At 48.8% G+C, this 27,737-nt stretch overlaps 2 protein-coding genes across 6 annotated transcripts in view; one reads left to right on the top strand and one right to left on the bottom strand.

Moving 5' to 3' along the window:
• LOC106605797 (uncharacterized) overlaps positions 1-5,155 on the top strand; it is a 29,288-nt gene extending 24,133 nt beyond the window's left edge. The window contains 1 exon segment of the mRNA XM_082960521.1: positions 334-5,155. Coding sequence (XP_082816647.1) covers positions 334-499 — 166 coding nt within the window. The 3' untranslated portion in view covers positions 500-5,155.
• A 1,019-nt stretch (positions 5,156-6,174) lies between these two features.
• LOC106590786 (uncharacterized) overlaps positions 6,175-27,737 on the bottom strand; it is a 28,472-nt gene continuing 6,909 nt past the window's right edge. For 2 of the 5 annotated variants that reach the window (XM_082960527.1, XM_082960523.1), the window contains 10 exons: positions 22,166-26,513; positions 13,392-13,701; positions 12,907-13,080; positions 12,705-12,796; positions 10,018-10,091; positions 9,874-9,919; positions 9,509-9,644; positions 9,235-9,398; positions 8,524-8,618; positions 6,175-8,333 (listed from right to left, as the gene is read on the bottom strand). In XM_082960527.1, coding sequence (XP_082816653.1) covers positions 8,220-8,333; positions 8,524-8,618; positions 9,235-9,398; positions 9,509-9,644; positions 9,874-9,919; positions 10,018-10,091; positions 12,705-12,796; positions 12,907-13,080; positions 13,392-13,701; positions 22,166-26,513 — 5,553 coding nt within the window. In that variant the 3' untranslated portion in view covers positions 6,175-8,219. Of the gene's footprint in view, positions 8,334-8,523; positions 8,619-9,221; positions 9,399-9,508; positions 9,645-9,873; positions 9,920-10,017; positions 10,092-12,704; positions 12,797-12,906; positions 13,169-13,391; positions 13,702-22,165; positions 26,514-27,737 lie in introns of those variants that run through there. The other 3 variants (XR_014380207.1, XM_045699017.2, XM_082960528.1) reach the window with 3 other exon arrangements.

A 27,737-nucleotide genomic window follows, 5' to 3' on the forward strand; every position in this document is an offset into this window, starting at 1 on the left:
TGGTCACCACCTGCAGAACCACTCCTTTATTGGGGGTGTCTTGCTAATTGCCTATCATTTCCACCTGCTGTCTATTCCATTTGCACAACAGCATGTGAAATTTATTGTCAATCAGTGTTGCTTCCTAAGTGGACAGTTTGATTTCACAGAAGTGTGATTGACTTGGAGTTACATTGTGTTGTTTAAGTGTTCCCTTTATTTTTTTGAGCAGTGTATATCTAGATTACATGTTTAGTTTGTTCAGTTCAGTTATCGTGACTGTCTATGACGGTGTTACGTCATTCTTATGACACTTTTTTACAGCAGTATCACTTATTTTTCTCTCTTTCGCAGGTCAGTCAGAACACTATGCGACCACTCTGGCACAGGGGCGGAGCTAAGCTTCCAGAAAGGGGAGGAGTTAGTGGTTTTAGGGGGTGTCGATCACGACTGGATTCGCTGTCGTCAGGGAGACCGAGAGGGGCTCGTACCCATTGGCTACGCCTCACTGATCCTGTGATTTCAGACACCGTATCAGAGTTTTGATTGTTTGAATATATATGGGGGAGGGAAAATGAAGTCATAAAGCTATAATGTATTTAGGCAACCATAGAGAGGCTGTGGCGAAGTCCCAATGCTCTCAGAGAAATAGTTCACCCCCGAATCTAAGTTCAAATCACGTTTTTATATCTCTAAAGTAGTCCAAAGTCGTATGTCAGGGTTCCCCAACTGGCGGCCCATGATTTTATTTGGCCCCCAAGTTTTCTGAGCAAAGGGTTAGAATTACTTGTTGGACATAAAAGACTAAAATCAGCAGTAAATGTTGGAAATCTGTTCCAAAGTATTCCCACACATAGAGAGAGATGTGATTGTTTACAAATCTAAGCAAGGTTTGAAATGATTACATTTTTGTCAAATGTTATATCTGTTTGGGCTTCTTGCGGTCAATTTGCAGTTTACAAATGATTTGTGATTATGTTCCAGCCCCCTGACCATCCATGGCTGAATCTAGTTGATGATCTCTGGTCTAAGTGATTTAGTTCAGTCCGTACTCCGCACCATCTTTTGTGTAGATCCCACTATATGCACTGGTAGAAATCTGCAAAACTCAATGCCATCTAATTAGGGGGATTTAATGAAGATTTAATTTAGCTCACCAGATGGTGTGGAATATGGACCCAGCACGACTTCAGACCACTTTTGAAGTGTGAAAACTTCAGACAAACACTTATCTTGGTGTGGACTATCCCTATAAATGTCCTCCATTCATCATCTCCTCTCTTTGGTGACCACTGATCTGAGGAGGACTGGATAAAGCTTTGTAGAATTCTATTCATAGGTTGCACCTCCGTCACTACATGCCATTGTTATGAACTTTCTCAAGCCGCCATCGGCGTTGCCCTAAAGTGGTGATAAGTCCAGTCATTCTGAAATGAGTCTAACTACTGTTTAGTCTAAATTACACTATAGTGCCTGTGGAAATACGGTGACGTTGCTAAAGTAGTCAAAAATGTAGTAGGAAACAACTTTCCCAGCATGATCATGTCGTCAAATTTACTTTAGACAGATGGCAACGTCATCATTTATTTTGCAAAAATAGCTAGCAAGGCTAACGTTAGCTAGTTACAATCAGGTGGCCTCCCCTCAATTTAAGCTAGTTAGCTAACGTTATACTGCATCTAAAGTCTATCTGGTGACATCTAAATGATGACGAATGGGTTTCCTAATAATAATTTGCCTGTTTTTGAATGTCATTGTATTTCCTGGCCACTGTAATGCACTTTCGATGAAATCTTCATCAGCGCTTATTGACGATGCATTGAGTAGAATGCTCAGTCGGGCATCAGTCCAGACGAACGTTAAAAACTATATTGTGACGAAACATGCAACGCATGCATTCAGCTTATCCAGACACTTTCAGATCAGCAGTCACTATGGGAAGATTTATAGCCTGGTAGCCAGGTCTGTTTCTGCTCTAGCCAACTCCTTCGCCTCAGACCCAGGACCCAGACCTTGCGCCAGGCTAACCGGTGAAGGGAGCCATGGTAGAGTATTGGAGCGTAGCCCCTGTTACGTAACGTAGTACCATAGTGAAATGTAGCTGTTTTCTGTGTTCTATTTGACCTTTCACCCCTATTGATCTCTCACCTCTTTCGCCTGGTCTCTGTGTGTGTGTTTGACATGTTCCCACTACAATTAATAGTCAGTTTAAAAAGGATAACTATTTGACTGTATAAATATACATACATAATATATAGGTATATAAATATAGATTAATTTAACCGAGATAGATAGATAGATAGATAACCAAGAGAAACAGATAGTCAAACGTTACTATAGATACGGTTGATCATGAATCAAATTGATAAGTGATCTGGCCTTTTATCCCCAACTCACCAGTCACTACTCTATAGTCATTATACACAGCTCCAGTGTTTTTGTCAATTATTGGAATCCAGTGGCTTCATCTTAGTGTGTATTGTATGCATTGCCTTGACTTCATATCCTTCATAGCGTCATCATACCCTGATAGATTTAGTCTCATACCTTTACACTGTATTTATTGTATAATAAATGCTTTGAGTGAATGCAGCAGGGTTGGGCTCAATATGGCAGTCAATTCAGGAAGTAAACTGAAATTCCAATTCGATGATTGAAATAGGGGCCTCTTTTTTTAATGACTTCTTAATGAATTAAAAAAGAGAAGCTATTTATGTTTTTTAATTAGCTGATTTTAAATTAAAATCACTTCCTGAATTGGCAGCCTTCAATTCGAATTGAGCCCAACCCTAGAATGCAGAAGAGTATCTATCTATACAACACATATCTATCTAAAGGACATTCTAGTATCCAACAGTATATTAGTATAACTGGCATAGCAATGCTGTAACTTCAATCAGTCCACACCTCTTAAACCTCACTAACACATACTACTCAGTGCTTATGGAAATATCAATGCTTTGAGATAGACAGATAAACAGACAGATAAACAGACAGATAAACAGACACATAAACAGATAGACAGACAGACAGATAAACAGACAGATAAACAGATAGATAAACAGATAGATAAACAGACAGATAAACAGACAGATAAACAGATAGATAAACAGACAGATAAACAGACAGATAAACAGACAGATTAACAGATAGATAAACAGACAGATTAACAGACAGATTAACAGACAGATTAACAGACAGATAAACAGATAGATAAACAGACAGATTAACAGACAGATTAACAGTCTGAGGGACTTGAGACCTGTCTCTTTCTACTCAGCCCAGGGTTGATCAACTGTAGTCTGGTTACTTTTCCTTTACCTCATAGATCAATTAGTATCTTTGATTCCCCAGATATTTAACTCTACTGGTTACCTGGGCATTACTAAGTCTGACTATAAGACAATTGAAAAGACTACAGAGACCAGTAGACAATGTGGGTTTCCATAGTTGTACATTCCTGACCGAGACTATCCAAGCTTTCAGATGAAGCAGTAAGCTACTCCCTGATGTACTGTATGTGTATGAAGATACCACGACTGTCAAGCCTATGTGTTTGAGGAAGAGGCTGTCCTTCCCCCAACCGTACCTCAGCTCTCATATGTACCTTCCTTCTTTCCCTACCTGTCATGCTAACCCGTGTAAGGTCATCATTTTTAATACCGTAGTAACGATAGTGGTAGTTGAATAACGTTAAAGTAATAATGTTTATTACTATGTTTATCTTCTGATTTGGTTGGTAGTTATTCTGTAGGCTTGGTAATGATGATGCATAATGATGTACTTCTCAAAGGCTTCTGGTTTAAAGGAACTGTTTGTATGCTGTTTTTTTTGTTTTGTCACTTGCGGGTGACATGGCGCTTCTTGAAGAGTTCAGGTTACTTGAGGAATGAAGAATAGAACATATTACCCATAAATTCAAATTCAATGGGAATATCGCTCTTTTGATTGATCAGAAAAAAATATAAAAGGTTACCATGCCAACAAGCCTCTGTGGTGTAGCACAGGGTTAGTGTCCCTATGACAACCCTATGACAACATTAGATTGGAAACATTGTAACTTTGCACTTGCATTACACAGGCTACCAAATCTTCCACCAAATGCAATGGTATGGCACTGGCTAGTATGTCAACAACCTAACTAGCTAATCCAAATCGCTGGTGTCTCAAGACAATGTGTATCTAGAATAGATAGTTGTTTACCAAACAGTGGAGCCACTGTGTGTCATGGCCAGTCACACTAAACCCCTGGTTTTCTAAAGGCTTTAGCTGGGTCACGGCAACAAAACAAGATAGACAACTACTTTCTTAGGCCAGTCAATTGACATGAGTCGTTTTAGAGCTATCTATAATGTATTTTAATTACAGCTTGTAGTAAATTAGGCTGTATGAGGGAGGAGCTAGTTAGTGTCAGCAAGGCCCACCATTCAATGTGCCATGCCTAGATGCAGGTGAAGGGTAAACCTAACTTCAGGAAATACACATGGTCTGTGACGGTAACAATCTCAGTATGTTGACAAGGATTTTTTTGTTATTTTTGTCATTGATTCGGGTATATTTTCCATTGTGTGAGATGATCCATGATAAATGCATTGATTTGTATGAAAAGCTGTACATTTATTGGAGGTGGTATTTATTGACCCTGGAGTCCCTGAAAGGTATATAGCTCTGTTGTATTTATCCCCTCACATCTATCTATCAATCTATCTATCTATCTATCTCGGGTGTGTGTGTGTGCGTGTGCGTGTGCGTGTGCGGGGGGGGGTGTGTGTGTGTGTGTGTGTGTGTGTGTGTGTGTGTGTGTGTGTGTGTGTGTGTGTGTGTCACAGGAGGTTGGTGGCACCATAATTGGGGAGGACAGGCTTGTGGTAATGGCTGGAGCGGAATATGTGGAACGTTATCAAATACATGAAACACCTGGTTTGATGCCATTCCATTCGCTCCGTTCCAGCCATTATTATGAGCCGTCCTCCCCTCAGCCTCCACTGGTGTGTGTGTGTGTGAACGACCATGTGTCTGTGTGTGTAGCAGTGGGTTCTGTATCTCTCTGGTGTGATGTAGCCTGCCCTGTACCTCACTGTTCCATAGTGTACTGTGTCCCTGTAGCGTCAGTCAGCGTCCGACTCCCGCATGAGCTTGTTTGTAAATACCCAATAAATAATCAACATAAACCAAACCTCAAAGTCTCTCATGTGTCTCATTTCTTCTCTATTCCCCTCAATCTCATCTCTGGACCTCAAAGCCACTTCCACTGTGTTTTTTCATTGTTCCCCTCTAATGAGGGACTGATTTAGACCACAGACACCAGGTGAGTGCAATTCATCATCAGGTAGAACAGAAAACCAGCAGGCTCCGGACCTCGTAGGGTAAGAGTTGAATAACCCTGCTCTATTCCATCGAGCTATGGCAAATTCTTGCCTAGAAAGTATGTGGTACCTCGATATTAAAGCCATTCCAATCAAAGAGCTTAGTGTATGTTTTCATCTGACCTAGCCACTTCTGTCAGAGCGGTGAAGGGGAGTGCATGAGGGAAGATCGAGGGAAGGACTTACTCTCTGAAATGAGAAACTATCCCTGTTTGAATACTTTAAATGATTTCCTCATTAAAGTACCCACAGACCTGAGAGGGAGGGATTGGCTAGGCAGCTTTAGCTCACACATGCAGAGTGGAGGCTCGTGGGAGGAGCTATAGGTGGACGAGCTCATTGTAATGGCTGGAATGGAATGGATGGAACGGAGTGGTTGCCATGTTTGTTTAGTACTGTTCCATTAATTCCATTCCAGCCATTACAATGAGTCCATCCTCCTATAGGTCCTCCCACCAGCATCCACTTACACATAGCCTACATAATCACATACAGATCAGTGATTTGCTGAAGGTAAGTAGGAGAGAAGGGCTTCAGGCTCAGTCCTGCCTGTCTGTCTGTCCTCTTGAGGTCACGTCCTCAGATGAGGGTTGTGATGGAGGAAAACGCTGTATCACCTGGCCATTGGAGTCATTCAGCTTTACACCAGCAGATGGTGCTGTATATAACACATTTACATGTTGGTTATTTAGCAGTGGCTCCATTATGTGTAATGAATATCCCACCAGTTATGCAGCGTCTTCATAAGGATGGAGGAGCAGCGATATTCATGGGCCTGTGATAGTATGAAGGGTTAAGTGCTTTAGAATATAACAAGTCCACAATGCTCTGTAAACAAAAACGCCATTTTATTGTTATTGATAATAAGGTCAATGTTTGAAATGACATTCTGTCAGATGAACTCTGTGGTATTTTCTCCAAAGACAGGTTATAAGCAGCAATTTAAATTGTACAACAAAGGGCTGGATTCTCACCGCATCGCAGAAGTATCACGGGAGATCTGCGTTATAGCTCCATTTAAATTTAAAGGCAATGTTTCCACGTTCGTGGAGACTGCATTCACGATAAACACTGCCTATGTCGGCCTAATCGGAAGTTACCTTTACACTTTAATGCGATCTTCCGCGATACGGATTGAATCCAGCCCAAAGTTACATTTCATGCAAACTACATAAATAACCCTTCACTATATTGATGAATGCTATAATATTCCTAATCACCCATTGGCAATAGTGAGTGAAGCAAATACACAGGTCAACTATAAAACATTCAACTTAGTGTTCAAAGTCAAACTAGAAACTGCACCAAAGAGAACTGTACAAATGAACGGTTACAAATCTCAGATTCAATTCATTTTCCTGATTGACCAAAATAAAAAGAAGAACATTCCATCAGTCAGAAAAAGTATAGAGGTGAAGAAAAGAAAGTCATATACAATCATAGCAATATTTAACATAGGTCAGTTATGTTTAACACTTTGTAGCAAAATGAAGGCCTTTGACTATTAACTTTAACGCTTAGATAATAACTATCAATTATGAAATTGATTCAATACATTACTTAGGTCAATGTTACTGCATTATCATTGGTACAATATAACGATCTTGAAATGATCATATTCACTAAGGCAATAAAAACTACTTGGTTTGATACATAGAAGGGTCTCTAGCTGGTACTGGTACTGATATTAAAGTTACTGTACTGAAATCCTTACAGGACGTATTGCTTTTGGAGATTGAACTCACTTAGGCGTCAGTTTATTTACAACATGGCACTTTTACATTAAAGGCTTGATTCAATACGTAGAGCTGAAGAGAACATTAAAGGAAATGTCCCGCATTATAGCGGAGACTGCATTCACGGTAAAAACTGCATATATCGGCTCAATTGGAAATTACCTTTACAATCATGCTATAGTGCCGAACTTCAGCGACAGGGATTGAATCAAACCCTAAGGGCTGTGTATCGCGAAAGTATTGCAGAAGATCTGCATAAAAATGTAGAGGTAGGCCTCCCAAGTGGTGCAGCGGTATATGGCAGCGGTCTATGGCACTGCATCGCAGTGTTGCGGTGTCACTACAGCCTGGGGTTCGATCCCAGGCTGTGTCACAACCGGCTGTGACTGGGAGTCCCATAGGGCGGCGCACAATTGGCCCAGGGTTGTCCGGGTTAGTGGAAGGTTTGGCCCGAAGGGGGCTTTACTTGGCTCATCGCGCTCTAGCGACTCCTTGTGGCAGGCCAGGCACCTGCAAGCTGACAGTCTCAGTTGGCCGGTGTTTCCTCCGACACATTCCGGTTAAGCAAGCAGGTGTTAAGAAGCGCGGCTTGGGTCACGCTTTGGAGGACGCATGACTCGACCTTCGCCTGTCCGAGCCCATTGGGTAGTTGCAGCGATGAGACAAGATCGTAATTGGATATCACAAAAAAGGGGGTAAAATTGTAAAAAATGATATTGTCATGGTAATTTCAGATTGAGCCGACATGCAGCGTTTACTGTGAATGTAGTCTGCGAGAACATGGGAACATTTCCTTTACATTTAAATCGAGCTATAATGCGGATCTTCCGCAATACGAATTGAATCCAGCCCTAAGACTCTATGGTCTCCATCCATCCCTTCCACCCTCTCTGACTATTAAATCAGACTGTCACTGGTCTGCTGACCATCTGTCAATCATTCTCAATGGTACAGTAAACAACAACACCCTCATTCCTCTCAGAAACAAAGGCCAAAATCATCTTTATAACAAATCATTTCAGGGAAGCTTTTTCCCCCCAACACTAGTGCAAAGTTAGCTGAACTGAGCTACTTGGAAGAAGAAGGGAGATTGAGCTGAGATTTCCCCCCTCCTTCCTTCCTTGTCCTCTCTCACCAATCATGTCTGCCGCAGCTTCAGGAGTATGTTGTTCAGTCGCTCCTTCCGGACCTCCCTCCAGCCCTCCTCTTCCTCCTCCACCTGTTTTTTCTCCTCTTGTCTGTTCTGAGTGAGCTGTGGTGGGGGCAGATGCGGCATCAGGAGTTAGTTATAAGAATTAGTGACACAGACAAAGAACTCCATATGAATACTTCAAGACAGCCCTCATGGGAGACACTAATGAGTGAATATCTTTACAGTTACAGTACAGGGGAGAGCACTCAGAGTAGAGTACTCAGAGTAGAGCACTCAGGAGAGCACTCACATGGAGCGTGGTGCTGAGGGGGTTATGGGGGCACTGGGGATCACGAAGGGGCTCACTAGTCCACACAACCTTCTTCTTCACCGCCATTTGTCGACCTAGAGGGAGGGGAAAGAACCTTAGTGCCCATGGATGGAATTGTGTGTGTGTGTGTGTGTGTGTGTGTGTGTGTGTGTGTGTGTGTGTGTGTGTGTGTGTGTGTGTGTGTGTGTGTGTGTGTGTGTGTGTGTGTGTGTGTGTGTGTGTGTGTGTGTGTGTGTGTGTGTGTGTGTGTGTGTGTGTATATATATATATACAGTAGATGTCCTTAAAATTCCTTTATGAGTGTCTGTTCTTAGCTGGTGACTGTTTGATGGAAATACATTTTGGTTGATAGTTTATGGGGAAAGCTGAACCTAGCTGGATGTTCTTGGACGGCAGTGAAGAGATGACAGAAATGGGAAAGCACTTATTTCTGTGGTTGGAAAACTGCTGTGTGTGTAATGCTGAATATGATATGGCTCAATAAATACTGTAAAACAGAGAGCTAAACTGAGCACTGAGATGAACACACACATTTATGTCCATAGAAACATACACTCAGTACAATACTACTGAAAGACAATGAACACATTTAAAATAAAACACACTGACACACAGGCGCACACACACAGGCGTGCGAGCACACACACACCTACAAAAACTTAAACTAACACACACACTTGCTTCATGGACCTGACATGATGTGGCTGTTGTTGTCCCCAGTAGCTACATAGCTGGAAACTCCTCCTCCATCTTTCTCTCGTTCCCCCTCTCTCCCCCTCCTCAGGCGTATCTGTCTGTCTCTGACCCTCTCCCAGTTCCTCAAAAGGAACACGCGGTGCTTCAGGACAAACACCCTGACAATCAAACAAATACATAAATAAGATCATTATTTTGAGAAATGCACACAAACTACTAGTCTGCACCTCCATGTGTACTGACATGGCGGGTTGTCTTCTGTCTTTACCTGTCACTGGTGGTCATAGGCTCCATGTCCAGGTAGGGAAACAGCTTCTTACTGGGACTGGAACACTCCTCATGGGGAGAGGGAGGGAGGGACACCCCTGTCTGGTGACTGGACAGGCTCTTCTCTTTTGGTTGGTCTGGGAGGAAAACAAAGACAGAGAGATAATGAGGTATGGATCCCTCCACACAGACCGAACACTTTCAACGTGTCACTGCAACAGTGGGATGTCCCCCCCCCCCCCCAACCAAGTAGGGTGGTAAGTCATGTTGAAGTCAAGTATTGATGTACACACTACAGTATTAACGTTGTGTATGGTATGCACCGTATGCACATACAGAAGCCAGCTGTGACTTTAGGGTACTCACAGGATGAGATCTCTCTGGTCAGATGAACATCTGGCTCTTTGTGGAGCTGGAACACACAGAGACATGGTCATTCAAGTGAGTGAGTTTATTCTGTGTGTGTGTGTTTGTACATTGTGTATAGTGTATAGTGTGTGTGTTACACACCTGGTTGTGCCTGAAGAGCCACATGACGTCAAAAGGCAACTGAAAGTCAATACGTCTCATTCTTAGGTACTTCCCTGTGAGAGAAAGGGGGGTGTTAAAAACCTGACACACACAATCTCTCTCACACACACACACACACACACACACACACACACACACACACACACACACACACACACACACACACACACACACACACACACACACTTCGTTCTGTTAGGTGACCTAAACTGGGATATGCTTAACACCCCGGCAGTCCTACAATCTAAGCTAGATGCCCTCAATCTCACACAAATCATCAAGGAACCCACCAGGTACAACCCTAAATCCGAAAACATGGGCACCCTCATAGATATTATCCTGACCAACTTGCCCTCCAAATACACCTCTGCTGTTTTCAATCAGGATCTCAGCGATCACTGCTTCATTGCCTGCATCCGTAATGGGTCCGCAGTCAAACGACCACCCCTCATCACTGTCAAACGCTCCCTAAAACACTTCTGCGAGCAGGCCTTTCTAATCGACCTGGCCCGGGTATCCTGGAAGGATATTGACCTCCTGCCGTCAGTAGAGGATGCCTGGTCATTCTTTAAAAGTAATTTCCTCACCATCTTAAATAAGCATGCCCCTTTCAAAAAATGTAGAACTAAGAACAGATATAGCCCTTGGTTCACTCCAGACCTGACTGCCCTTGACCAGCACAAAAACATCCTGTGGCGGACTGCACTAGCATCGAATAGTCCCCACAATATGCAACTTTTCAGGGAAGTCAGGAGCCAATACACGCAGTCAGTTAGGAAAGCAAAGGCTAGATTTTTCAAACAGAAATTTGCATCCTGTAGCTCTAACTCCAAAAAGTTTTGGGACACTGTAAAGTCCATGGAGAATAAGAGCACCTCCTCCCAGCTGCCCACTGCACTGAGGCTAGGAAACACTGTCACCACCGATAAATCCTCGATAATCGATAATTTCAATAAGCATATCTCTACAGCTGGCCATGCTTTCCTCCTGGCTACCCCAACTCCGGCCAACAGCTCGGCACCCCTTGCAGCTACTTGCCCTGCAGCTACTTGCCCAAGCCTCCCCAGCTTCTCCTTCACCCAAATCCAGATAGCAGATGTTCTGAAAGAGCTGCAAAACCTGGACCCGTATAAATCAGCTGGATTAGACAAACTGGACCCTCTCTTTCTAAAATGATCTGCCGCCATTGTTGCAACCCCTATTACCAGTCTGTTCAACCGCTCTTTCGTATCGTCCGAGATTCCTAAAGATTGGAAAGATGCCGCGGTCACCCCCCTCTTCAAAGAGGGTGACAGTCTGGATCCAAACTGTTATAGACGTATAGATAGAGTTCAGTGTGTCAAATCGGAGGGCCTGTTGTCCAGACCTCTGACAGTCTCTATGGGGGTACCACAGGGTTCAATTCTCGGGCCGACTCTTTTCTCTGTATATATCAACGATGACGCTCTTGCTGCGGGTGATTCCTTGATCCACCTCTACGCAGACGACACCATTCTGTATACATCTGGCCCTTCTTTGAACACTGTGTTAACAAACCCCCAAACGAGACTCAATGCCATACAACACTCCTTCCGTGGCCTCCAACTGCTCTTAAACGCTAGTAAAACTAAATGCATGCTCTTCAACCGATCGCTGCCCGCACCCACCTGCCCGACCAGCATCACTAATCTGGATGGTTCTGACTTAGAATATGTGGACAACTACAAATACCTAGGTGTCTGGCTAGACTGTAAACTCTCCTTCCAGACTCATATTAAACATCTCCAATCCAAAATTAAATCCAGAATCGGCTTCCTATTTCGCAACAAGGCCTCCTTCACTCACGCTGCCAAACATACCCTTGTAAAACTGACTATCCTACCGATCCTCGACTTCGGCGATGTCATTTACAAAATAACCTCCAACACTCTACTCAGCAAACTGGATGCAGTCTATCACAGTGCCATCCGTTTTGTCACCAAAGCCCCATATACCACCCACCACTGCGACCTGTATGCTCTCGTCGGCTGGCCCTCGCTACATTTTCGTCGCCAGACCCACTGGCTCCAGGTCATCTATAAGTCTATGCTAGGTAAAGTCACCCTAACAACACCCACCCGTAGCACGCGCGCCAGCAGGTATATCTCACTGGTCATCCCCAAAGCCAACACTCCCTTTGGCCGCTTTTCCTTCCAGTTCTCTGCTGCCAATTACTGGAATGAATTGCAAAAATCGCTGAAGTTGGAGACTTATATCTCCCTCACTAACTTAAACATCAGCTATCTGAGCAGCTTACCGATCGCTGCAGCTGTACACAGCCCATCTGTAAATAGCCCATCCAACAACCTACCTCATCCCCATATTGTTATTATTTACTTTTTTTGCTCTTTTGCACACCAGTATTTCTACTTGCACATCTATCACTCCAGTGTTAATTTGCTAAATTGTAATTACTTCGCTACTATGGCCTATTTATTGCCTTCACTCCACACCATTTGCACACACTGTATATAGACTTTTTTTCCTATTGTGTTATTGACTGTACGTTTGTTTATTCCATGTGTAACTGTGTTGTTGTCTGTGTTGCACTGCTTTGCTTTGCTTTATCTTGGCCAGGTCACAGTTGTAAATGAGAACTTGTTCTCAACTGGCCTACCTGGTTAAATAAAGGTCAAATAAAAACTCACCAACATGTATGGGAGCAGGCAGGAGGCTGTAGTCTTGTTCTCCTGGTGTATATTCCAGTCTCTCTCTGTTCAGCTGGTTCTGAGAGGAGGGACTGGGGAAGAGACACATTTACACTAGGAAATGAATAGAATACACACCATTTGTGAAATCAATTCAGAGTATGTGAAGTTAGTTTGTATGAACGGGTGTATGAAAACTCACTCTGTAGTTTTGTAGTCATCTGAGTAGAGCCCCGCCCTCTGAAACCTCTTCCTCGGCAGCTGGTCAGCTCCCTTATCTGATTGGCTGGCCGGGGTTAGGGATGGAGTTTGGGTTAGCTCTGATTGGCCTGTGCATATGGAGGGGGTGTGGGTGACTGGCTCACCTTCACCAGAACTAAGAGGAAGGAATAAAGTGAGAGAGCGAGAGATAGGATAGAGAGAAAGAAAAAGAGAGAGAAAGGGCACTGGCTTAGCACACAGTGCTGTCAACCATGTGTTAATATACTTTGTCTGTGTGAGGTATTAAGCCTTCAGTGCACATCTAGCAGCTAGTTGCAGGGTATGTAAAACAGCATGCATTTTCTAGACTTTCTCAGTAACGCTTTGATCGCTGTGGGAGTGAAATGTTGTTGCGTTAAACTTTACGACCATCTGCGAGGGCACTCGCTGGGTCAATTGGGATAAGGGTGAGTTCTGACGGTTTACCTTTGGAGACAGGATGGACGCTCAACCTCCTCTTTCTCAATGCGCCTCCTCTTCCGTCTTCTCCTCCTCTGGCTCTGAATCACAGCTTCAATCACCTCTTGTACTGAATCTCCTCCTCCTCTGTTTCTGTCTCTGTTCTGGACGTCTGTCTCAGTTGGAGGGTTTGGTTGGCTTGTAGGAGAGAGGAAGGGGGAGACCAAAGGGGAGGCTAGAGGGTTCTTCCTGGGTCGTCCAGGCCCTCTCTTAGCCCCAAAACTTTGACCGGTTCTCAGCCACTTCAGTTGCCTCCTGCTCAGGTCATAGTGTGGGTCTTGAGTCCAGAGAGAAGTCATTGGAGCGAGGACAGGGAGTGAGAGAGAGAGAGAGGACAGAGAGAGGTGGGAGACAGAGAAAGGAGAAAGGGAATGATTGGGAAATAAAGAGAGGGGAAGAGAGAGAAAGGAGAAAGGGAATGATTGGGAAATAAAGAGAGGGGAAGAGAGAGAGAGGAGAAAGGGAATGATTGGGAAATAAAGAGAGGGGAAGAGAGAGAGAGGAGAAAGGGAATGATTGGGAAATAAAGAGGGGAAGAGAGAGAGAGAGGAGAAAGGGAATGATTGGGAAATAAAGAGAGGGGAAGAGAGAGAGAGGAAAGGGAATGATTGGGAAATAAAGAGAGGGGAAGAGAGAGAGGAGAGAAAGGGAATGATTGGGAAATAAAGAGAGGGGAAGAGAGAGAGAGAGAGAGAGAGAGAGGTGTATATGTATCAGTAACTGAAACAGCAGCAGTCTGTCTCAGTGTGTGCCTGGGATGGGGTGACTCTACACTTCCTTTGCACTGCTGCCTGGTATTCCCCTCAAATCATATACTCCCCTTCTGGGAATCACAACAAGCAGTCAAGCACACACACATACGCGCACGGTATGCACCAGAGAAGGCTGGTGGAATGAGCTTTAGGAGGACGGGCTCATTGTAGCGGCTGGAATAGAATCATTGGAACAGAGTCAATCTTTCCATGTATTTGATGTGTTTGGTACAATTCTACTAATTCCATTCCAGGCATTACAAAGAGCCCGTCCACCTATATCTCCTCCCACAAGCCCCCTCTGGTATACACGCACGCGCGCAAACACCCACACACACAAATTATACATTAGAATGTGTGTGTGTGGGCTGTGTGTGTGTGTGCTCAGTCACATATGTGTCTGGTTAGATGATGTGCGACTGCCAAACAAATCCATCCTCCCTCCTCCCCTCTCAAAAACAACTCTTTACCTCCCTCCCTCTGCCCTCCCTCTCTATCCTCCCTCACTATCAGTCCCCCGCCATCCCTCTATCCATCACTTCTCCTCAAGTATCTCTTTTCTTCCCATCTTTCCAAAATTCCCCAACATTAACCCTGACTGAGCAGCCTTTCCTTCTAGTGTTTTTCCAGCCAGCGTACTGGACAGTATGTTGGCCAGCCTGTCAGCCAGGCAGTGTACAGTATAGTATGTTGGCCAGCCAGCCAGCCAGCCAGGTAGGCAGTGTACTGTATTGTTGGCCAGACAGCTAGGCAGTGTACTGTACAGTATGTTGAACAGCCAGCCAGCCAGACAGTGTATACTACAGTATGTTGGCCAGCCACTCAGCAAAGCAGTGTACAGTACAGTATGTTTGCCAGCCAGCCAGCCAGGCAGGCAGGCAGTGTACAGTATTATATGTTGGCCAGCCAGCCAGGCAGTGTATAGTAAAGTATGTTGGCCAGCCGCTCAGCCAGCCAGCCAGGCAGTGTACAGTACAGTATGTTGGCCAGCCAGCCAGCCAGGCAGTGTACAGTACAGTATGTTGGCCAGCCACTCAGCCAGCCAGGCAGTGTACAGTATTATATGTTGGCCAGCCAGCCAGCCAGGCAGTGTACAGTACAGTATGTTGGCCAGCCAGCCATCCAGGCAGTGTACATTACAGTGTGTTAGCCAGCCAGCCAGCCAGGCAGTGTACAGTATTATATGTTGGCCAGCCAGCCAGCCAGGCAGTGTACAGTACAGTATGTTGGCCAGCCAGCCAGCCAGGCAGTGTACAGTATGTTGGCCAGCCAGTCAGTGTACAATACAGTATGTTGGCCAGCCAGCCAGGCAGTGTACAGTATGTTGGCCAGCCAGTCAGTGTACAATACAGTATGTTGGCCAGCCAGCCAGGCAGTGTACAGTACAGTATGTTGGCCAGCCAGGCAGTGTACAATACAGTATGTTGGCCAGCCAGCCAGGCAGTGTACAGTACAGTATGTTGGCCAGCCAGGCAGTGTACAGTACGGTATGTTGGCCAGCCAGCCAGCCAGACAGGCAGTGTACAGTACAGTATGTTGGCCAGACAGCCAGCCAGACAGGCAGTGTACAGTACAGTATGTTGGCCAGCCAGCCAGCCAGCCAGGCAGTGGCCAGCCAGCCAGTGTACTGTACAGTATGTTGGCCAGCCAGCCAGCCAGTGTACAGTACAGTATGTTGGCCAGCCAGCCAGCCAGTGTACAGTATGTTGGCCAGCCAGCCAGCCAGTGTACAGTACAGTATGTTGGCCAGCCAGCCAGCCAGTGTACAGTACAGTATGTTGGCCAGCCAGCCAGCCAGCCAGCCAGCCAGGCAGTGTACAGTACAGTATGTTGGCCAGCCAGCCAGCCAGCCAGCCAGGCAGTGTACAGTACAGTATGTTGGCCAGCCAGCCAGGCAGTGTACAGTACAGTATGTTGGCCAGCCAGCCAGGCAGTGTACAGTACAGTATGTTGGCCAGCCAGCCACGCAGTGTACAGCAAGTCAAATTAAATGAAGCTTTAATTACACAGCACATTTCAGACATGGAATGCAACACAATGTGCTTCACATAAAAAATAAAACATATGAAAATAGAATATTTACTACACCACAAACATAAGAGGATAAAAAACTAAAGAATAACAATAAAACCTGAATGACTAAAAAGCACCCTAAGGAAAAGGTATGTTTTAAGATCTATTTGAAATATGTCCACAGTTTCGGCCCCCCTCAGGTTCTCTGGCAGGCTCTTCCAGAGGCAGGGGGCATAATAACTAAAGGCTGCCTCTCCATGTCTCTTGGTCCTAGGCTTTGGGGTAGTTAAAAGGCCAGTACCAGAGGACCTGAGGGACCTACTGGGTACATAACTTAATTGACATGCATTGGGGTGCACAATCGTGGATTGTTTTAAAAACCAATAGAATAATCTTTAAATGAATTCTAAAACTCACAGGCAGCCAGTGCAGAGACCTTAAAACCTGTGTAATGTGTTCTCTCCATCTGGTCTTGGTCAGTACCCGCGCTGCAACATTCTGTATGTTTTGCAGTTGACCAATGGCTTTCTTGGGTAGACCAGACAGGAAGGCATTACAGTAGTCAAGCCTGTTTGTAATAAAAGCATGGATGAGTCTCTCTGTACCAGCCTAAGAGAGAAGCGGCCGCACCTTGGCAATGTTCCTCAGGTGGCAAAAAGCTATTTTGGTCACATTCCTAATGTGTGATTCAAAATGGAGTTCAGAATCTAAAATAACACCTAGCTTTATAGTATTACACTTACCGTATGTTGGCCAGCCAGACAGACAGTGTACCGTACAGTGTACCGTACAGTATGTTGCCCAGCCAGGCAGCCAGTGTACAGTATGTTGGCCAGCCAGCCAGCCAGTGTACAGTATGTTGGCCAGCCAGCCAGCCAGCCAGGCAGCCAGTGTACAGTATGTTGGCCAGCCAGCCAGCCAGTGTACAGTATGTTGGCCAGCCAGCCAGCCAGCCAGGCAGCCAGTGTACAGTATGTTGGCCAGCCAGCCAGCCAGTGTACAGTATGTTGCCCAGCCAGCCAGCCAGTGTACAGTATGTTGCCCAGCCAGGCAGCCAGTGTACAGTATGTTGGCCAGCCAGGCAGACAGTGTACAGTATGTTGGCCAGCCAGCCAGCCAGACAGTGTACAGTATGTTGGCCAGCCAGCCAGCCAGTGTACAGTATGTTGGCCAGCCAGGCAGCCAGTGTACAGTATGTTGCCCAGCCAGGCAGACAGTGTACAGTATGTTGGCCAGCCAGGCAGACAGTGTACAGTATGTTGGCCAGCCAGCCATCCAGTGTACAGTATGTTGCCCAGCCAGGCAGACAGTGTACAGTATGTTGGCCAGCCAGGCAGACAGTGTACAGTATGTTGGCCAGCCAGCCAGCCAGTGTACAGTATGTTGGCCAGCCAGGCAGCCAGTGTACAGTATGTTGGCCAGCCAGGCAGGCAGACAGTGTACAGTATGTTGGCCAGCCAGGCAGACAGTGTACAGTATGTTGGCCAGCCAGCCAGCCAGTGTACAGTATGTTGGCCAGCCAGCCATCCAGTGTACAGTATGTTGCCCAGTCAGGCAGACAGTGTACAGTATGTTGGCCAGCCAGGCAGACAGTGTACAGTATGTTGGCCAGCCAGCCAGCCAGTGTACAGTATGTTGGCCAGCCAGGCAGCCAGTGTACAGTATGTTGGCCAGCCAGGCAGACAGTGTACAGTATGTTGGCCAGCCAGGCAGACAGTGAAAAGTATGTTGGCCAGCCAGCCAGCCAGTGTACAGTATGTTGCCCAGCCAGGCAGACAGTGTACAGTATGTTGCCCAGCCAGCCAGCCAGTGTACAGTATGTTGGCCAGCCAGGCAGCCAGTGTACAGTATGTTGGCCAGCCAGGCAGCCAGTGTACAGTATGTTGGCCAGCCAGCCAGCCAGTGTACAGTATGTTGCCCAGCCAGGCAGACAGTGTACAGTATGTTGCCCAGCCAGCCAGCCAGTGTACAGTATGTTGGCCAGCCAGGCAGCCAGTGTACAGTATGTTGGCCAGCCAGGCAGCCAGTGTACAGTATGTTGCCCAGCCAGGCAGACAGTGTACAGTATGTTGGCCAGCCAGGCAGACAGTGTACAGTATGTTGGCCAGCCAGCCAGCCAGTGTACAGTATGTTGCCCAGCCAGGCAGACAGTGTACAGTATGTTGGCCAGCCAGGCAGACAGTGTACAGTATGTTGGCCAGCCAGGCAGACAGTGTACAGTATGTTGGCCAGCCAGGCAGACAGTGTACAGTATGTTGCCCAGCCAGGCAGCCAGTGTACAGTATGTTGGCCAGCCAGCCAGCCAGTGTACAGTATGTTGCCCAGCCAGGCAGACAGTGTACAGTATGTTGCCCAGCCAGCCAGCCAGTGTACAGTATGTTGGCCAGCCAGGCAGCCAGTGTACAGTATGTTGGCCAGCCAGGCAGCCAGTGTACAGTATGTTGCCCAGCCAGGCAGACAGTGTACAGTATGTTGGCCAGCCAGGCAGACAGTGTACAGTATGTTGGCCAGCCAGCCAGCCAGTGTACAGTATGTTGCCCAGCCAGGGCAGACAGTGTACAGTATGTTGGCCAGCCAGGCAGACAGTGTACAGTATGTTGGCCAGCCAGGCAGACAGTGTACAGCATGTTGCCCAGCCAGGCAGACAGTGTACAGTATGTTGCCCAGCCAGCCAGGCAGACAGTGTACAGTATGTTGGCCAGCCAGCCAGGCAGACAGTGTACAGTATGTTGGCCAGCCAGGCAGACAGTGTACAGTATGTTGGCCGGCCAGCCAGCCAGTGTACAGTATGTTGCCCAGCCAGGCAGACAGTGTACAGTATGTTGCCCAGCCAGGCAGACAGTGTACAGTATGTTGGCCAGCCAGGCAGCCAGTGTACAGTATGTTGCCCAGCCAGGCAGACAGTGTACAGTATGTTGGCCAGCCAGGCAGCCAGTGTACAGTATGTTGGCCAGCCAGGCAGACAGTGTACAGTATGTTGCCCAGCCAGGCAGCCAGTGTACAGTATGTTGCCCAGCCAGCCAGGCAGACAGTGTACAGTATGTTGCCCAGCCAGGCAGCCAGTGTACAGTATGTTGCCCAGCCAGCCAGGCAGACAGTGTACAGTATGTTGGCCAGCCAGCCAGCCAGTGTACAGTATGTTGGCCAGCCAGGCAGCCAGTGCACAGTATGTTGGCCAGCCAGCCAGCCAGTGTACAGTATGTTGGCCAGCCAGCCAGCCAGTGTACAGTATGTTGGCCAGCCAGCCAGCCAGTGTACAGTATGTTGGCCAGCCAGGCAGCCAGTGTACAGTATGTTGGCCAGCCAGGCAGACAGTGTACAGTATGTTGGCCAGCCAGCCAGCCAGTGTACAGTATGTTGCCCAGCCAGGCAGACAGTGTACAGTACAGTATGTTGGCCAGCCATGCAGACAGTGTACAGTATGTTGGCCAGCCAGCCAGGCAGACAGTGTACAGTATGTTGGCCAGCCAGCCAGGCAGCCAGTGTACAGTATGTTGGCCAGCCAGGCAGACAGTGTACAGTATGTTGGCCAGCCAGCCAGCCAGCCAGTGTACAGTATGTTGGCCAGCCAGGCAGACAGTGTACAGTATGTTGGCCAGCCAGCCAGGCAGACAGTGTACAGTATGTTGGCCAGCCAGGCAGCCAGTGTACAGTATGTTGGCCAGCCAGCCAGTGTACAGTATTTTGGCCAGCCAGGCAGACAGTGTACAGTATGTTGGCCAGCCAGCCAGCCAGCCAGTGTACAGTATGTTGCCCAGCCAGGCAGACAGTGTACAGTATGTTGCCCAGCCAGCCAGCCAGTGTACAGTATGTTGGCCAGCCAGGCAGCCAGTGTACAGTATGTTGGCCAGCCAGGCAGCCAGTGTACAGTATGTTGCCCAGCCAGGCAGACAGTGTACAGTATGTTGGCCAGCCAGGCAGACAGTGTACAGTATGTTGGCCAGCCAGCCAGCCAGTGTACAGTATGTTGCCCAGCCAGGGCAGACAGTGTACAGTATGTTGGCCAGCCAGGCAGACAGTGTACAGTATGTTGGCCAGCCAGGCAGACAGTGTACAGCATGTTGCCCAGCCAGGCAGACAGTGTACAGTATGTTGCCCAGCCAGCCAGGCAGACAGTGTACAGTATGTTGGCCAGCCAGCCAGGCAGACAGTGTACAGTATGTTGGCCAGCCAGGCAGACAGTGTACAGTATGTTGGCCGGCCAGCCAGCCAGTGTACAGTATGTTGCCCAGCCAGGCAGACAGTGTACAGTATGTTGCCCAGCCAGGCAGACAGTGTACAGTATGTTGGCCAGCCAGGCAGCCAGTGTACAGTATGTTGCCCAGCCAGGCAGACAGTGTACAGTATGTTGGCCAGCCAGGCAGCCAGTGTACAGTATGTTGGCCAGCCAGGCAGACAGTGTACAGTATGTTGCCCAGCCAGGCAGCCAGTGTACAGTATGTTGCCCAGCCAGCCAGGCAGACAGTGTACAGTATGTTGCCCAGCCAGGCAGCCAGTGTACAGTATGTTGCCCAGCCAGCCAGGCAGACAGTGTACAGTATGTTGGCCAGCCAGCCAGCCAGTGTACAGTATGTTGGCCAGCCAGGCAGCCAGTGCACAGTATGTTGGCCAGCCAGCCAGCCAGTGTACAGTATGTTGGCCAGCCAGCCAGCCAGTGTACAGTATGTTGGCCAGCCAGCCAGCCAGTGTACAGTATGTTGGCCAGCCAGGCAGCCAGTGTACAGTATGTTGGCCAGCCAGGCAGACAGTGTACAGTATGTTGGCCAGCCAGCCAGCCAGTGTACAGTATGTTGCCCAGCCAGGCAGACAGTGTACAGTACAGTATGTTGGCCAGCCATGCAGACAGTGTACAGTATGTTGGCCAGCCAGCCAGGCAGACAGTGTACAGTATGTTGGCCAGCCAGCCAGGCAGCCAGTGTACAGTATGTTGGCCAGCCAGGCAGACAGTGTACAGTATGTTGGCCAGCCAGCCAGCCAGCCAGTGTACAGTATGTTGGCCAGCCAGGCAGACAGTGTACAGTATGTTGGCCAGCCAGCCAGGCAGACAGTGTACAGTATGTTGGCCAGCCAGGCAGCCAGTGTACAGTATGTTGGCCAGCCAGCCAGTGTACAGTATTTTGGCCAGCCAGGCAGACAGTGTACAGTATGTTGGCCAGCCAGGCAGACAGTGTACAGTATGTTGGCCAGCCAGCCAGGCAGACAGTGTACAGTATGTTGGCCAGCCAGGCAGACAGTGTACAGTATGTTGGCCAGCCAGGTAGACAGTGTACAGTATGTTGGCCAGCCAGCCGGCCAGTGTACAGTATGTTGGCCAGCCAGGCAGACAGTGTACAGTATGTTGGCCAGCCAGCCAGCCAGCCAGCCAGTGTACAGTATGTTGGCCAGCCAGCCAGCCATGCAGGCAGACAGACAAGCAGCAGCTGAGACAGTGACACATGAACAGGACTATACATAGAGACTAGTGGTTAACTAATGACTGTGTTCTGCTCATAGCTTCATAGCCCAGGGCTCAAACAGCACAGCAGGTGGCCAACTTCACAACCAGAGACATTTCTAAGATCTCTGGCAGATCGGACTGGAAGGGTTATTAACAGACTGTGAGAATGAACCAACAAATGAGGGGAAAATAATGTGTGCGTGTGTGAGTGTACGCGTGTATGTGTGACAGTTCATGTGTCATGCAGGTTCTCTGTTCATGTCTCTAACTGCTGTGATAATAAAAAGAACAGAGACTAATTTCCTCTCTTATGTAGTGATTACATTACCTGAGAGAAGGACAGTCTACCAACCTTACTACTGTCTCTGCTATGTGAAAACCTGCTGTCACTGTAGTATGTCTAGCCTGGGTGCCTGGTTTCAATAATTCTCTCTCTCTCACTCTCTCTCACACACACACACACACACACACACACACACACACACACACACACACACACACACACACACACACACACTCACACAACATTCCCGTCTCACCTGTGCCTCTCCTCTCTGTCTGTGATGGCTCCTCACTCCTCAGTGACCCGTCTTGACTCCCTGGTCTCCAATTGTCTCTTCCGCTCCTCATGCCCCTCCCACTGGTGACAGAGGAGGTGAAGAGGTTGGTGTGTGTCGGGGGGGTGAAGGTGCTGTGACAGGGTGTGTGTCTCTCCCCCGCCTCTTTCTCTGACCCCCCCACAGCGGCCGTTCTCTGCCCTTCTGTCAGAGTGCCCCAGGTGGGATCGGGGGGTCTGAATCCTGCCCCCAGCCCCCCTCTCCTCAGCCAGGGGTTCTGCCGACCCCCCCAGCCCTCCCCAAACGAGGACAGGTGAGAGGAGCCTAGACATGTGAGGGGTGTGTGTTTGAGCCTCTCTGATGATGATGATGATGAAGAGGCTGGTTTAGCAGAAGCAGAGAAGAAAGATGAGGGGTATTTGCCGTGCCTATGTTGCCATGGAGACTCCATCAACCCAGCACTCCCTTGTCCTCCAGTCTTTCTACTTTCTCCTGACCCTGTGGTGAACTCTGACCTTAGCTGTGACCCTGCAACTCTCCCCTCCTCTTCTTCCGTTCCGTCACGATCACGCTGTCTGTGACGATGTTTGTGTCTGAGCTTGTGTTCACTCCCCCCACAGACACAGGACCTACCAGGGATGGACCCTGCTGGACAGGAACGGACCCCGGCCCTCTTTCCTTCACCCCTAACCCCCACGTCCTCACCTCCACCTCCACCCAACCCAGCCTCCCTCAGCTGCCTGCTCCTCCTCCTGTGGAACCTGGCTGGGTTGAGGAGGAGGTGAGGGGGGTGGAGGTGGGGGTGGTGGGGGGCGTAGGGGTGAGGGGGAGGCAGGGGAAAGGAGGGGTGGGGGTTTGGGTAATGGGCCATGGTCAGAGGATAGCCTCTGTAGTAGCCAAAACCCAGAGGCATGGGGGTGGTGGAAGAGGTGGTGGAGGAGGACAGGGGGGTACTGAGAGAGGAGGGGTGGAGGTGCCCTGCGATACCCTGTAAGGCACACCTCCGCCCCTGGCCACAGTCACCCTGGTCTAGGGACTCACAGGGCTTGGTGGGACAGCCACACCTCAACCTCTGCTCTGGCTTTCTGCTGCCATAAGGCAGGCCGTGGCAGGGGTGGGGGTGGAGCGGGGAGAAGGAGGGGTGAGGGGGGTAAGACAGGGGGTGAGGCGAGTAGTATCCACTCAAGTTGATTCTGTAAACGTTTGAGAGGAAATTTTGCGATGACAATAAGGAAGAGTGGCGTCTTTTCCCCCCACTCTCATCGAGATCCTGCCCCAGTCCAGCTCTCGCCCAATCACGATGGCGACCGATGCGGACCTCGCTGAACTGCCCAATGAGATCGTCCAGTTCAGAGAGGAAGTCTGGGTCGTGCGCGTGCATGAGCAGGTGCTGGTACTTCCTCTTGCGTTTGTGTTTCTGTCTCTTGTGTGTGTGGTGCCCGAGGCAGGGGCAGAGGTCCAGGTGGGAGCGCTGGTTGTGCCCTAGGCAGGGGCAGGGGGGGCAGGTATAGGGACATTCGTACCCCCTCCGCCTGTGCCTGTGTCTGTCTCTGGGTTCCACTAAGTCAGAAGGAGGCGTGTGTCTGGGGGAGGCAGAGGGGGGAGAGGGGGGTGAGGCTGACACTCTGATGGGTGAGGGTACAGGGGGGGGGTGTTCTAGTAACATGGAGGGCGAGGGTTGTCTCTGACCCTTCAGGTTGACCCCTAAACCTGTCCGGAACACTGACCTGGTGACATCTGAGGTCATCCCCATGGTTACCCCCCCTCTCCCTCGGCCCCTCCTCTCCCCCCGCTCTGAGATAGTGTTGTGGTCCATTCCAATCACACTGTCACTAGGCAACATCTCCTTGCTGTGTGATTTACTGATAGGTGAGGGTGTGGCCTCTTTCAGGTGTGCGGGGAAGTCAGGCAGATGGGGGTGAGGAGGGTGAGGAGGGTGAGGAAGAGGAGGAGAAGAGAGTCTGCTGGAGGGATGGTGGAAGAGGGGATGTCGTCCCTGACCTGGAGAACTCCTCTTTAGGGAGGGAGAGAGGGATGAGGAGGAGGAGAAGGAGGAGGAGAGAGGACGTGGTGATGCGCAGGAGGAGGAGGGTGAGGGGAGGGAGAAGGTGTGGGGGAGGAAGAGGGAGGGAGCTGGTTCTGTGCAGCCTCCATCACTGTAAGGGCTCTGGGCTCCACTGGAGTGGGTGAGAGATGGGGAGGGGAATGGGTGAGAGAGGGGAGGATGGGGCTGGGGAGAGGAGAAGAGAGAGGGACCAGAGAGACTGGTGAACAGTGTGGACTGAGAGGCAGGGTTAGAGTTAGCTGGAGCTTTGGGTTTGCGTCCTCTCCTCTTTCCCATGTAGATGGTCCCCCTCTTACTCACGTTGATCTGGGGACCTAGGTTACCCCCAAAGGAGGAGGACAGGGAGGGTGCTGTGGCCAACCCACACACCCCTCCTGCACCCCCACGAGAGTTCTCTCTACCTCCCTCTCTTCCTCTCCCCTCCTTCCCCCCTCCACACCCAGAAAGCATTTCCCTGAGTAGCCTCCTCCTCTTCCTCCTCTTCATCTCTCCGATGATGCTCCTCATCCTCAGCTTCCTGTTCCCCTTTTCAGAGGGGAAGTCTTTACCCCCCTCCTCACCTCCAGAGGGGGTCAGTGTACCCCTGTTGTGGTCCTGTAGAGTCTGTTTGGGGAGGAGGGGGGAGGGGGGCAGCCGTTTGGGGCGACCTCGTTTCCTGGGCGTGGGGTTGGGGCTAGAGGGATTGGTGAGGGTGGGACTGTGATCCAGCACTGGGTTGAGCACATGGGGGTCCGGAGTCTCATCATGCCCATGAGGGAGCACCTCAGCTCGGGTAGGTTTGGGGGAGTGTCTGGGTTGGGGTTCGTCTAAGCTCGAGGTTTGGGATTTGGGGCGACCCCTTTTTCTGGCCTGAGAGACGGGACGGCCAGGTCCAGGTGAAGGGCTAGGGTCAGAGGTCAACAGGTGAGACTGGGTGGGGGATGGGGGTCGCCCTGCTGGTCTGGGTCTCACAGGGGTTGAGGTAGAGGGGGAGAGGGAGGACGGACTGGAGGGTGGGGGAACGGAGGGGGCTAGGCATGACTCAGCTGACCAAAGGTTGGGTGAGTTGGTAGTTGCGGGTGTCTGGGGGGTAGTGGGGGATGTCTGGGGGGAAGTAGGGGATGTCTGGGGGCTAGTGGGGGTCTGTGGGGCAACTAAGGGGGCATCTTGGGGGCCATCTGGGTTCTCTGCCAGTCTCTGTGCCCGGTTCACCAGCCTGGTCCAGCTTGGCCGTCGGGTCTTACGTTTCTTCAGTGGACGGCTGTCCTGCTCTCGGGGGGAAGTAGGAGGAGAGGAAGAGTGGAGAGAGAGAGAGGGAGGAGGGAGGGAGGTGAGGGGAGAGGAGGCAGTGGATGGGTTGGAGGGAGAGACGGTGGGTCTTGAGGGGGCACGAGTATCATCTGATTCCCCTGTTCCTCTGGTCAGGTCTGGGCTGGGTGTACCTGTCTTCCTGCTCTGAACCTCAGACAACATCTGACACTTTGTAGAAGAGGGCGATTTATTCATCCTCAAGTCTCTGGGCTTCTCTCTTTCCTTGTCCTCGTCCCCATTTCTCTCCTCCTTCCCCGTCATATCCCTCCTGCTCTCATCCATCCCAGTTCCCTCCTTCCCTCTCTCATCTCTGTCCATCTTTGGACTCTCATTCCTCCCTCTGTCCTCCTTCCCTCTCCCCTTCTCCCCTCTCTTGCCCTTCCCTTTCTCACCCCTCGCTTTGTCATCTTTCTCTTTCTTCTTCTTGGCTTTCTCTTCCTTCCCTCTCTCATTTCCCACAGAGGACGGTAGTAATGGTCCCCTGCTCAGGCTGGTGAGGGAGGCAGCAGGACTCAGTCTTCCATCAGCCACTGGGGCTCCTCTCTGGTCTGGAAGTAGGGGTGTGGATGGGGGCGGTGTAGGAGGGCAGCTGAAGTCTGTAGTCCTGTCCTGGGCTGCAATGTCAGCCTGATGGGGGCTGGAGGCTGGAGGTCTTGTTGTTGAGTTCACGTTAGAGGGGGCGGCTGAGGAAGAACAGTTCTGTTTGCGACCTTTGACCTTTGTGAGTCTGGTAGGATGGCAGGTGACTGTAGGTACTCCTCCATTCAGCATACCTCCCTCCCCCTTAACACCTGCCTCACCGCTAGGGTCCTTTACCAAGGGGGAATGGGGAGATGAAGCTGTGGGGTCAGAGGGGGTTGCCTGGTCCATTTGGGCAGGTGAGGGTAGTTTGCTGTGGGCATCAGGTGGGTCAGGGTGCCTTGGTTTCTCCGGTAGGGTGTCTGACTTCTTATAGCCCAGGTTCACAGGGACCTGCTGGGATGAAAACATGGTTATAAACACATTGTTATCAGATCAGATTGGTCATTTATTATGTCAGAAAAGATCAGAAAATATCTAGTTAATTTACAGGTAAAGATTTTAATATAATCAAAAATATTTGAAAGAAATATTTCTCCAAAAGAATCCCGGTTAGACCTATGATAGAGTTCTGTTCATGTATTACACAATTGCTATTTTCTAATAATTTACAGCATTGTGCCCTTGTTGACAAGGAAGTAGAGGTATGTAAATGTAATGTGTTTCAGAGCTGCATAGTTCATTAGCATTAGTGGGTCAGAGAGAGGACAGGGAGAGGAAAGAGAAAGAGGGAGGGAAAAGGAGAGCAAACAAGAGAGAGAAACAGTAAGGGTGGGGTGCTGGTGCAAGCCTGTTGGAAGACAGCTAAAGGACACAATGACAAAGAGAGAGAGAGAGAAAGAGACAGAAAGAGAGGAAGAGAGGAAGAGAGAGCGTGAGAGGAAGAGAGAGAGAGGAAAAGAGAGAGAGCGAGAGAGACGAAGAGAGAGCGAGAGAAAGATAGAGAAATTAGGACAAATGGGAGGAGAGAAGCTGAGGTGATGGAGACTGAAATGAGGTTGACCCGGCAAGAGGAGAAATTGAGCGATCGAGAAAGAGAGAGAGGTGGAGAGAAAGAGAAATGAGAGCAGGTAGAGAAAAGAGGGGAGGTAAAAATAGACAGAGAGAAAGAGACAGAGTAGAGAGAACTAGAGAGCGATCGAGAAAGAGAGAGAAAGGCAGCTGTGCTATTGGTAGCTATAAATGGCCACGAATAGAGATGAGGAGGCTTGACATTTCATGCTTGTCCTGTAATTTGACTGGTGTGTTTGCAGCTAAAGCAATAATCTACTCTCTGGGGTGGGTGATTGTCATAAGAGCTGATGGACCAATGTCTGGATCAGCTGCTAATAGTTGCTGTGCTGTGTGACTATTAATAGTCCTGTTCTCTATTCTAACACACCACTGCTGCTGCTGTTTAACTTTCTCTATCCAGACAATCACTCACTTGACCTTATTATTATTAGAAACCATTAGGAACCGCTGAGTGTTCTGGATCGGATAGCACGCCTGCTGGGGGATGAATAGGAAACACACATACTGAACACTAATGCATATCATGCACAAGCCTACATAAATGTGTAATAATATATAATTGTGTCAAATGTGAATACTTCTTCACACTGGAGAGATTTGTAGGGG

The sequence above is a fragment of the Salmo salar genome, chromosome 02, assembly GCF_965601325.2.
Source record: "Salmo salar chromosome 02, fSalSal1, whole genome shotgun sequence".
Lineage (NCBI taxonomy): Eukaryota > Metazoa > Chordata > Actinopteri > Salmoniformes > Salmonidae > Salmo > Salmo salar.